The sequence below is a fragment of the Apis cerana genome, linkage group LG7 (genome assembly GCF_029169275.1).
Source record: "Apis cerana isolate GH-2021 linkage group LG7, AcerK_1.0, whole genome shotgun sequence".
In the NCBI taxonomy this organism is placed as follows: domain Eukaryota; kingdom Metazoa; phylum Arthropoda; class Insecta; order Hymenoptera; family Apidae; genus Apis; species Apis cerana.
Window position 1 is genome coordinate 6,452,857 of NC_083858.1, and position 13,279 is coordinate 6,466,135.

At 26.8% G+C, this 13,279-nt stretch overlaps 2 protein-coding genes across 6 annotated transcripts in view; both read right to left on the reverse strand.

Annotated features, from left to right (window-relative positions):
* The window catches only part of LOC107993192 (forkhead box protein O), a 342,583-nt gene extending 333,043 nt beyond the window's left edge, over nucleotides 1-9,540 (reverse strand). For 2 of the 4 annotated variants that reach the window (XR_009830489.1, XM_062076958.1), the window contains exons 1-2: nucleotides 9,347-9,493; nucleotides 7,759-8,278 (exon numbers count right to left, since the gene is read on the reverse strand). Coding sequence is in view for 1 of the 4 variants with exons in the window: in XM_062076958.1 (XP_061932942.1) it covers nucleotides 7,759-8,217 (459 nt within the window). In the remaining 3 variants the exon portion in view is untranslated. Of the gene's footprint in view, nucleotides 1-7,758; nucleotides 8,279-9,346 lie in introns of all 4 variants that reach the window. The other 2 variants (XR_009830491.1, XR_009830490.1) reach the window with 2 other exon arrangements.
* On the reverse strand, nucleotides 2,085-4,985 carry LOC133666399 (uncharacterized). Of its 2 annotated transcripts, none has more exons than XM_062076959.1 (2): nucleotides 3,452-3,976; nucleotides 2,085-2,833 (listed from the first exon to the last, which is right to left on the reverse strand). In XM_062076959.1, exons 1-2 carry the CDS (start codon nucleotides 3,457-3,459, stop codon nucleotides 2,497-2,499), a joined length of 345 nt encoding a protein of 114 aa, XP_061932943.1. In that variant the 5' UTR covers nucleotides 3,460-3,976; the 3' UTR covers nucleotides 2,085-2,496. The 2 variants fall into 2 exon arrangements, 1 of the variants encoding a protein (XP_061932943.1); XR_009830492.1 differs by having other exon boundaries at nucleotides 2,702-2,841; nucleotides 3,452-4,985.
* Nucleotides 9,541-13,279: the final 3,739 nt, after the last annotated feature.

Sequence of the window (13,279 nt, forward strand, 5' to 3'; positions counted from 1 at the left end):
AAAAACTAATTATCTTTTTAATAGAAAGACATAACAATATATAATATATAGAATATAAAAGAAAGCTTTCAGTACATTGTCATAGATATTTCTTAAGGTAATTAAAAAACAAATGTGGATTTTTTTGCATAATATTCGACTGCACAGATAGTTAGTAATCAACTCTTGCAGTGTTTAAGATTTACAAGCTGTCAAATGGTAAGCATAAATTTCTCACTTTAAATGTTAAGTACAATACGTACGGACTAACTCTATGAGTTTGTCAATTTCTTTTCAACAACAAGCAAAAGACGAAAGAACGAGTAAACTTTCTCAGAATTATGTTGATTAAAAATGGTCTCTGTCCGGTTCAGCGATCGAAGCAGGTGGAAAAATGAACGATAGAAAAAATCGGTGGAAGCTTCTACCGGTCCTGATGGAAGTGGGCCCGAAAGTAGGCGGAGGGAGAGATGACCTCAAGATGATGATATCGGCAACATGGTCGTCGCAGGGTCGTATATAGAGATGGCGGTGGGAGAAAGAGAGGGCAAGATCGTCAGCGAGAAGAAGAAAAGAGATCGACAAGGGAGATGCGGCAACGACGCCAGTGTTGCCTCGTGCAAAAATAACGTGGAAAGCCTGCTTTAAACTCATGTCAGCCGACCGCGCTCACTCGAAATATACACAGCGCGCGCGTTTCGTGTTTCTATTAAATCATTTTTAAATCTCATTGAACAGCAGACGATTCGGAAAATTCACATTAATTGTTCTATGGTTCGTTAATGAAGATTATATACACCATGCGGCCAAAACGACGCAGATGGCCGCATAACTGCTTCGTTCCGCGGCCGCGTTTGCGTACACACTGTAAATGGACGCCACGTGAACCGACGCTTTCAAGATCGTTCGGTAAATCTTTGCTTCGAACTTGCTAGATTATTTTTAGATGAATGAATTTGGGGATAAAATCTGTTTACAATCCTTCGTTGAGGAGAATGCATTATCCAGTGAAAGCGAGAACTTAGTTTTGCGGGAACTTCTTGTTGATACGCTTAAGTAGTCACTTTATTTCACATATGCGTAACAACATTTCTGGGAAAATTGGTGTAAATAGCTCTTGCGAGAATTAGATTTTCACGTATTAGAAATCTAAATGAACCGTGTGTTTGAAGATGGAGTGTAAATAAAAAGTATGTATCATTTAAACATTTCTGTGTTTTTTAAGTAAAAAAAAAAGAAAATGGCAAATACAAAAAAATAAAATTTTAATTATAATTATATCAAATAGTAGCAAAATTATATAAATTAACTTCTATTAAAAAAAGTTTTAAACACGATTAGTAATAGAAAAAAGAATAAAAATATGAGATATTCTTTGTATTTTACTATTTAAAAAGTCTCAAAATAGCTACAAATAAATAAATCAAATGAATAATTTTAGAAAATTTTTTATGCAAAAATACTATATGAACATAAATATTATGAATCTTAAAAATTTGTATTTTTGCTTTTTCTAAATTAAAATAAAATCAGATAAGTAACAATTCAAGTAATAATATGATAGTTTCAGTGTTTTATTTAAAAAAAATAAATCATAAAACTACAGAAAATATTAATTCAATATTATATTTCCAGATTTTTCTTTCTTTCTTCAGATTGTTCTGATAATAATATATATCGAATAATTGAAATCCATTTTTATTAAAATTATTAAAATTATACTATATTATTATTAATTAATAAATTATTTTTTAATAAATATAAAATATATATATATAATTATTTTATTTTAACTCTAATTTATAATTTTATTATCTTTCTTTTATTATTTATATATAGGAATTAAAATATATTTTCAAACCGCTATTAGTATTCTGAAACTATGATTATTTTACGATATATATTTAATGTACTTATTTTCTTTTGTAAATCGCAAAATAAATCTAAATAAATTTCATTATATATATTTTTAAAAATTTCCTATTACAACGGAAATATCTATTATAATATCTATTAAACAATATATATTTTTAAAAATTTCCTATTACAACGGAAATATCTATTATAATATCTATTAAACAAAACGTTAATGAAAAACGATGATTAATGTAAAAGGTTATGATTTTCATTTTTACTTAAGTTTTGAATATTATTAAAAATCTCATTACTATATACACACACACACACACACATATACATAGAAACGTTAGTGTCTCATATTTTTATCCTATCTCATATTCTTTCTCCTCGAATTCGATTCACTTTTCACTTTAAAACAAAATCCGACAAATTTTTATAATCGCCGAAGTATCGTCTTGGAATTTTTTATTGCTTCACGAACGCAAAAGATTTATGTGAAAGACAGATGGTACTCTTGAACACCATTTTAAACGGCATAAAATCCAGACAGTGTATCGACGAAATGAGGGACCGTGGTAAAAGAATAGCACGTTCGAGGATACCGGAGATTCTCAGACGGTGTCAGCGCACTGTTACAGATCGTTAGAACACGACCGTCTAATCGTTATGAAAGAACACTGTGTTCAGTGCTTTGTAATAACGGGTATAACTTGCTGTAACTAAAGTACTAAAAACAGATGAACGTGAGCAAGACCTTTGCTGGTTTCTCGGCTCTCGAAGTTTCTTCGTACGGATCCAACAGCTTTGAGAAATCGGGCTTAGTCCGAAGCCAATATTGCTTAAGGGCTTTTTGCGTTTCGAACGAAACCACGAAGATTTTTTTCTCGTTTTCCTGTTTCTGTAATATCCGACAGGTACTTGTATTCTTTCTGGATATCCTTGATTGCTTTCGGGCTTCAAGGTTGAATTTTCAATCAAAATCTTTAACCCAATCCTGGAAATCTTAGCAATAATTCACGAATAAATTAACCAAATAAAAATAATTATATTATAGAAATACTAATATAGCATCGAATATGAAAATAATTAAATTAATAAAATAGGAAAATAAACTTATAGAAAAAGATTTGTTCTCTTTTATGAAATAAAGATCTGTATCTATCCTAAATAATTAACAAAATCAACTGTTTTAATCCTTCTCTAAAATGTACTCACAATATAATTTTTATAATTTTAATAAATCTAATAAAATTCGACAAATTCAAATAATCTAAAATTTTTATAAAATTTAATGCAAAACAGATACACTAATCTAAAAATAATTGGATCATATACATTCAAACACAATAAGCTTAAAATTAATGATATTAATCAAGAACATACCAATACTATCTAAGAATTATTATGTAAAATTCATTCTTTAACATTTTATGATTAATATTTAATATTTTATGTACTAATATTTAATTCATTCGTAAATACATATATACTAATAAAATATATATTAAAAAGTACGGAAATTATAAAAATGAAATGGAAATCACTGAAATTATGAAATAATAATTCTACAATAGAAACTCTGTTAAGATATTGATAATGTACAGTAACAAACCTGAACATTTATATTTCATATGACTAAGAGCAGTAATAGAAGAGATGAATATTTAGACGTTATTATACGATACGATATTCAGCGTCTATAACGCTCGAGCGTGTCGTGAATGCTACTGAAGAATGATATTTGCACGCATACGGATAAATGGCTGCGATATTAGTATCTGTTGAAGCATTACGCGAACGTGTCGCAGCGTGCATCTGGAACTCCTAATTTCATTGGCTGAATTCAAAGATTAGAGAGATTTAAATATGTTAAACCTCCATATTAAAATATGAGAACTGTATTTAAATCTAATAGAAATTAATCAAGATGACTCATTGAAAAATATTTGTTAAACATAGAAATTTTCCAAAACGCTTTATTACAATTATAATACAAGAATTTTAAAGAATTGTAATTTTTTTTCAATAATTCTCGATTTATTTAATAAAAATATTGTCGTAAAGATTTTATTATCTTATCTATAGCAAATTTAAACAAGAGATTAAAAAATAAATATTATATGATAATTATAAAATTAATCTTAATAATATACAATGAAGAAAATTAAACGAGCCATTGTTTCCAGAAAGATTTATACATAAATAGAATATTATGAATCAGGCATTTAATAATTTAACTATATAATAAGTAAGTATATAATATTCATAACATATTATTTTTTTAATAAAAAGTTTTTTTTAGATAAAAGAAATATATATTTGCTAAATACTAAATTATCAAAAATTTTATTTTCTGAAAGTGAAATATATAAATTAATGAAAAATATACGGTTAATTGAATTCAAATATTTTCTTCTTTTTTTTTATATATATATATAGAAATCAAATTAAAAATCTCTCGTAATTCTGTACAGAAAGCAAAAGCTTTCTTTGTTTTGACAAATGGAGTAAACGATGCGACGGGCATTAAACGTTAAATTGTTAGGTCTCAATCTCAGAACTACGGGCATCGTACACAATAGTTATGCACGTCGCAGATAATACGACTATCCTCGTTTATTTATACTCTCACTCACACGCGACCAGACGTGCGTAGAAAACACCACGCCGGAGATACAGATATTTGTACACAGCCACCACGTGATTACACTGTTTCGCGCCTTGCATCTGAACTTTGCAGCTGCACTAAACAAATTTTTCGCAATCGACTTCTCATTTCTTTATTACTTTCTGAACCTTGAAAACTAAAGTTTACATGAAGTACCTTTTATTTTATACATTGTTCCTTCGAAGAAAGTTGAATATATTGACATTTATGTTTGTGACATACTTTTACATATATTTTCGCAAAACATACTAATAAGTCCTTGGGAAATTTCTTGCGAAAAAAAAAATTTTTCGCGAAAAAATTTTATAATATTTTATATTATTTTCTTATTCTCTTATTATAATCACTTTTTTAATATGAATATTTTTTATATAGAATTATAGAAAGAAATTTTTTTTAAATTATTTGAAAAAATATTTTTTATATTTAATTAATTACAAAACTTAAGAAAACAAAATATTATTGAAATTTGTATTAATTAATATTTTATCTTTTTTTCGAGTTTCTTATTTTATTTAAATTGAAAATCGTGCAATAACTTAATCTTTATTTTATTCTTGGCTTATCTTTATTTAATTCTAAGAATCTAAATTGATTATATATCAATATATTATTATTAATTTTATTTGCTGTAATATTCATTCTTATAAATTTTTTCCAATTAGTAAATTGTACAGTATCTTAAATAACATTATTTATAAAAAAAAATTCATTTTTTTATTTAATTTTTAGTTACATAAATATTCTAAATAAATATATTCTATTACAATTTATATCATTCAGAATATTTCTAAATCAACCAGTTGCATATTTCATGATAAAAAAAATTTACGTTTTTTTAAATCAAAGAAAAAATTTTTACAACTCACCAAACATTCATTACTTTTTTTCATATACTATTTCCCCAATACTCATACTGTTTACTGCAAACAAACATGTTTCAAATTTTATCAATCGCTTCATATCTGTTTGATGAACTTCTATAATTCCGAAAAAAAAAAGAAATAATATCAAAATCCGTCAATTGTTGCGTTATACGTGAATATCTGTATCTCGTTGAATATTATTCCAGAAATCGGTACGATAACCACTAACAAAGCATCGCTGTTTACCGGGAGGCGTTTTATTTCCCTCGATTTCAGAACAACTCGCAAAAGTGGTCCGCTTTGAGGGAAAAGTACACCACCGCGGGAAAAGTTAACTTCGCCAACTGTTAAACCGCGTAAATCGATAGTATGCTTTTTTTAAATTCCGATTAACGGAGATGATGCACGCGTGTCGTTAGAAATCAAACCGCGGCTAATATACATATGAAAAGACTGCGCGCATATACGGTTAACCACTATCAAGATCTTGCTCGCGATTTTCACGTTCGTTATTTCTGGTAAATTCGAACGGGAATTTCAATTCTCGAACGTCGAGAAAGTAACTATGTGAAATTTCTATCTGCAAGCCGCATTTTCCATGTAAGAGGGCCACGGATAAATACATTTTACCCAAACGGATTCGATTGTGAAAAGAAACGATAGAAGTCGTAAGAAGGAACGTATGGAAATGAGACGGATAAAACTTAAACGCGAAAACCTGTTCCTTTATTCTATACTTACTTTTTTACATACCGCGAATATTTTCTATCCGTCGTATATATTATACGTACCTACATAAGTACGCGCCGAAAAATCTAAAACGCCTCGCTGGCGCCTTTCTCTTTCTCTCTCTCTCTTTCTCGCTTTCTCTTTTTCTATCACTCGTATTCATGGTCAACGTTTCGGCGATGACGAGAGACACGAGCCGTAGCGAATCTCGTTAGGAATATCGAAACCAGTCTCGAGCGTGACTACGCAACGTAGAAATGTAAAACGCGGAAAATCGTTATCTGATTGGCTATGAAAATTAAAAGTTTAATATCGATAGTCTGTGTAAGATGGAGCAGTTTCTAATTAACAATTATAGTAAGTATATTTTAATGTAAAATATACAATTTTGAAAATACAAAGACAAAAATTTTATATCTTATAAGAAAATTTATTTAATTCAAAAATTCTAATTTTAATAAAAATATATTGAGTACATAATTATGATTGAGAACATAATTACTTATACCTGGAATATTTATATATATATAAATAATAGATAGATCGAAATCTCTTTGAAATAATCAATGTTCGAATTTTCAGCATTTTGTCAAGTTTTGAATACAATTTGATGAAAAATTTGTTAATAATAAAATAGTCAAATTCTGTATTTCGTAATCTAAAATTTTGCCCTATTTTACATTAAAGTTTTCAAAAATTAAAAAAATATTGCGTTGATTTTCTTCAATGATATTTTTTTAAAAAATTGTTTCATAAAATATAGAATTTCATAAAATGAATAATTATTTTTTAATTTTTTTTATCAAAATGTACTTTAAGGAAATCAAAATTTCAATCTGTTTTTTATAATTAATATTTGATAAGAAATAAAGCTAAATTTTAAATTACAAAATATTCAAAATTTAATATTCTATCTTAACAAAAATTCCTAAATTAAATTATATACAAAATATGAAAAGATATCGAAACTGAGAATTTATTTTATTCTTACAAAAAAAATGTATATAAATTTTCATTAAAATTAAAATTTTTAAATGAAATTTTTGGAAATATAAAAATTTTTTCATTTATTGTATTTTATATTATTTTTAATAAAATTTAATCAAAAACGCTATAATCTTATTTAATATTCAAAACAGAATAATTTTGTTTTCGTTTCAACAAATATAAAAATTGTCACTTCAATACATAATAGATTATAAACACTGTTTACAAAAAATAATCGATGTATGATTGATTGAAAATAATGCATAATTCTTGTCAAATATACATATTTTTTTTTTGTAATTTTTTTTTGTAGTCATCGTATAACAAAATACTCTAATGAATATATATTAAGTGTATAAAAGTATAAAATATTTAATTATAAAACGTAATAACTTTATGCTATAAAAGTTTTTATTATATTATTTAACATATAAACTAACGAAAATATTTTATTTAGTATTCGAAGTATCTTGATAAACGCGCATGAGTATTACATAAGATTAGCGCGGGAACGCGAAAACGGAGAAAAGGGCAGATTATGTTATGTACAAAAATAATATATTGATATCAAATTTATGTTTAAAAATTTACGTATCAAAAATAATAAGAAAGGATATTATAAAAGGATTATTATAAAATCAAAAAAAATATATATATATATAAACTAACCTTCCATCCGGCGCTACTGTTGCTTTCTCCCTTCTCCCTGAAGTATGGAATATTCTGCATCATCCATTCGTAGATCTGAGACAAAGTCAACCGTTCATCTGGAGCACTAGTAATGGCTTGAGTAATGAGATCTGCATAACTGTGATTTCCCCAGGCATTCCGTCGGGAGGAATTCTTCTTGACCGGAAGCAGGCCGGTACCTTGGCCGAGAGAACCATGTTGAGGCGGCGTGCCACTTTCAACATCTTCGACGCCCTCTTTTCGAACCGATACGTTCGGCTTCTTATTTCCCTCGATATATTCCTCCGGACTTGGCAGCGGCCACGTGTGCGATCGTGCTCTGGTCTGAGGCTCGAACCCACTCTCAAGATCGTATGGTACCCCCTGCTGTGGTTGCAACCCGGTCTTTGACCCTGACGCAGAAACCGGCACCGAGTCCATCATGTTCGTTTCCTCCATGTAATCCACTTTGACCGCGAGCACCTCGAAAGGTGCTGTCCCTTTGCAAATATCACGCTGCCTAGCGACAAACCACGGAAAAAATATCCGTAACAGTTGATAACCGTATTGCGATTGAAATTTTTAATATTGCCAACACTAATTTCTACAAATTAACAGTACCACGTCGATAATAATAAATTAAAAACAGAAACTCGGATCACTTTTTGTCGTGTTATATTCGCGTTTGTCACTTAATTTTTTTATGACCCACGACTATGAACGAATAGTATTTATATGATATCGTGCACACAGTAACAAAGATATCACTTTGAAAAAATGAAACGGAGATGAACTGTAAAGAAAAGCAGAGTATCGCGGATCACTCGAATCGAACTCTCCCGCAGCTGGCAGCGGACCGACCGAGAATACGCTACGCTGTGCTTACGTTGTTCTGCGTGTCACGAGTGAGCGAGAAAGAAACAGAGAAAGAGAACGAGTGCGAGAGAGATATACAGTGACAAGAGAAGGGGCAGACCACGTGGTCAAACTCACTGTTTACAAGCCGCGCCGTCGGTCACGTGGCCATGTTTTGATAAAGAACTTGGCCCACTGCGAGGAGAGAATCTTCGACTTTGTTGTTTCGCGGTTTCTTCGCGGCAAACTTTCGCAAAATCTTTTGGAGTATCGAAAGTATGTTCGTGTTGTATCGTTTTTCGTGCACAATTTTGTTCGGAGTTTATCGAGAAAATTTCACCGATTGAAAAAGCAATTAATAATATTATTTTCGTCTCTACTCCAAAATGACTATATTTTTTTCTATTTTTCATGGATATTTTCTGAATATCTTTCTATTTTTCTAGTCTTTACCAAAGTAAATATTTTCAATGCTTATTACTCCACGTGTTTTTTTTTTCAAAATCAAGTAAATTGAGTTGATCCAATAATGGCAGACACTTTAATCTAGAGTTTTTTATATTTTTTATAATGACACGATCAAATTTATATAAACAACTTTATTTTAAACTGATAATGCAATTAACAACTGACATATATGCTGTAGATATATTTTAAACTTATTTTCTCATTATACACACGCACTTGTGAGTATTACAGTAATCAAACTATCTTCTTCTCAAATACAACTTACCGGCAATGCAGCGCGGCGAATACTGACGAATTCTTCTGGCCGGCAGTAGGAACTGACCGAGTAAAACTGAAGTTGCGTGAAGTGAATTCGTTGGCGTCTGCCTCCGCGCATTCGAGAGGGACGAAGATAAGATGACAAGCAACGATACGAGTCGGATAGAGAAAGATAATGGAGAAGCGAGCGAGATAAACTGATCAAACGTCCTAACGTGAGAGAGAGAAAATAAGAGGGAGTTCGCGACATAGCGAACAAGCGATCTGGTGGGTGGTTCGTTGGCATGGAAGGGGTAACAGAAAAGGTGGGGGATGAAGCAACGCAGTTGGAGCAAAGGAGAAAAACGTGACAAGCGAGCGAGCTAGGTAGCAAAGAGGTTAGCGGAACACAAGAGGGAGAAAGAGACAATGATCCGGAATAAACTGGATAAAGAGAAGAGGGAAAGAGACAAGCTGATGAAGGGAGGGAATCTGCGAGGGCAACGTGGTCGGTTAGATCGGAAAGATGGGCGGGGAAAGGGGTATATTATACCCCAGGGCCAGATATACTTACTGTTCTCCATATAGTAGCGTGGAGAGGGAATTCGCACGCGGCCACCTACCCCATGCTGATGAGCGTTCAATTCTCTTCTCTCTTTTACAATTTTTGAATAATTTCATTGCACATAATGATCAAATCTTTTCAAATCTTATTTGAGTTTCGTAACAAAAAATGAAATAAATTTGATAACCTACGCAAATTCAATTTAATATATTTTGAGATATGATATATATATATATATATAAAATAAAATTATATAAATTAAAGTAAATTAAGAAAAAATAAATAGTAAAAAAATTGCAAATTCATATTAAATAGATTAAAATCTTGCTTTTTATATAAGTTTTTAAAATAAATATAACAAATAAAAAATTCTATTTTGAATTTTTAAATTATTTAATTCTTTATAAAATATGTATTTAAATAAATAATTTAAATAAATATAATTTTTATATTTTTTTGTTTATCTTATAATTATTTCAATAAATATTTGTGAAGAAAATTATAAGAGAAGCCAAAATTACTGGCTAATTAAAATTTTTTATTATAAAAACAAAATTTTAATTTTTCAAAAAATCACTAATATTAAATAAAATCGATTTTATATGTATATTATAGAAAAAAATTATAAATTTGACATTTTTACTAAAATTATTTTTTACTTAATATCTCTATTTTTCTCTCGTATCTATAATTTTCATCTTGAGCGACGATATTAATAACTTTAATGCTCTTATTGATTTTTTTTGTAATTTCTAGGCTTGGAAACTTTTTTTCTTTGAAAAACTATTTTAATGCCTTCCAGCCTTTAAGATTTAAGATCTTCGATATTCTTTAAAACTACTCTCTTTCTTTTCAAAATCTTTGAAGTTTTTCACATGTACAAACACAAATTACAATAACAATTAAACTTATATAAAATTTTTTATTCTTTTTTGTATTTAATGATTTGAATTTAGCATTAAATTGTATCATAACTAATAGAAAAAAAACTTGGGCACATTAATATACTAAGTTTTATATTTGAATCAATTTCGTAGCTTATTTACCTCATAAAAATATACCGAACTTTTAATATTCTACATACAACCTTTTATGGTTTCATAGATTTCAACGCCAGCAACATGAAACAAAGATGTAGTAGATTGAAGTTTCCATGATAATTCAACGCAAAATACATAAAGAATTATAATGAAATAAATTGATTAGTTGAATTGATTAAAGTTTTAAATTCTTTATTAAAAATATATAAAAATACATAAAAATTCTTTTTTGATATTTAACTAAATTTTATTATATTAACAATAATAAAAATTATTTAATATTATTTTTAAAATAGTTATTATTTTACAATTATTATATTGTTATTATTAATAATAATAATAGTAATTCTATTTTGATAGATTATTAAAATAGACAATATTAAAATTATAAAATTTAACATATTTTGTTTTAAAATAAAAAAATAGTATAAAATTATATTATTTCAAACTTTTCTGATTTATACACCTGTAAAAGTTCTTGAAATATAATAAGATAATTAATGTTATTACATTAAATTATATTAATGTTATGTTGGTATATTAATATTTTAATAATATTAAATTAAATATAAAATGTTATAATATTTATATATTAGTATATAAAAAGATTATATTAAAAATAAATATATGCAAGACAATAAAAATTCTAATCAAATAATTTAATAATAATCAATATATAATTTTTTTAAGAAAAATATAAAAAATTTAAAATTCATGTAAAATTTTTTATACGAACATAATGATTTAAATTACATAAAAAAATAAAATAAAATAAAATAAAGTAAAATAAAATAAAATAAAATAAAAAAAATTTATTATTATTATTAAATTTAAATAATATTTTAAAATGAAAATTATTCTTATAATTGATCGTTTTGTTAAAAAAAAATGTGAAAGTAATTGGGTCATTTTAAACTTTCGTATTGCACGAAATTTTATCGTGTGAAATCGCACATGCGAAGAAAATTAAAGAAAGAAAGGACGTTGGTATCCCTTATCCATTAAATCTACCCGAAAAAGGTGAGGTTAAGCTCATACTATCAATTACGTTACCCCAGTTCTAAAGCTTACTTTACACCAAATTGAATCAAGACGCTCAGGATAAAATATGTTGCGACAATGGATTTACTTTAGAATAAGTCTGCCTATGAGATTAAAAGATTAGTCAATTAGTCATTATTTAATTTTGTTATAAACTAATTGGAGACTTAATAATAATAAGACATATTTTATTAACATCTGATATCATTAAAAGAAATATTTTTTACAATTTAATTTAATTTTAGATATATTATGTCAGCATTTATCAATCTATACATCATCAATATTAAATTTTTAATGGATCGCGAAATGGGAATTGCCTGAACTGCTCCACTATTCGAAATTGCTCGAAACATATCTGAGTTTGAAACACATCCAAACATGCATAATTTTATTTATTTATATAATGTATATAATAACACGAATCCAGAAAATTTTAAAAAATTTATTAATAAATTTATTTAATATGTTCAAATCACAAAACTAATATAATATATTATCATAATAAAGAAATTAAGAAATATTTTATAATAAATAGAAACGAAGAGCCTATAAATATTATTTTAAATATATGATGAATACACCAATAAATAAATTTAGAATGAATAAAAATTGACTTTTTGAATTTTAGAGACTAATAATATTAATATTCGGATAATATAAATGATATAATATAAATATTAAATAATAATATAAATATTTGGATAATTTAAGTTAGATTTTTTAATGTTTAAATTGTCATGTAAATCAGAAATAAACTTTAAAAAAAAATGAGAAATATAATTAAAAAGACAAATATATTGATTTCATCAATGAATGAATATTGTGCAAGTAAATCAATATTCTTAATGATTATTCCTGAATAAACATTATATATTTAATACATAAATAATAAAAAAATCTATTTATTAATTTTATTCATATAATTTTTTATTTCACAAAAAAATTTTTTAAATTTTCGCAATTGAAAAATATTTAAAAAAAATTCTTTAAAAAAATTAAAATTAAAAAAATATTAATTTTATTATTATTATTTTTATATTTTTGTATTATATATTATTTTTATATTTTTTATGTATACTTTAATCTTTATCAATTGTTTTTTTAAATTTTTGTTCATTTTTTTCTTTAAATATTTTTATTTTTTCAATCATTTTTTTTTTCTTTTCATTTGAATTATTTATTTTTTTTCTATCCTTATTTTAATATTTTTAAAGCTTCTCTTTTCTTTGTTTTTCTTTTTCTTAATGGTTGATTATTTTTATTATTTTTTTAATATAATCATATGTTATTTCTATATTTTTTTTTATTACCA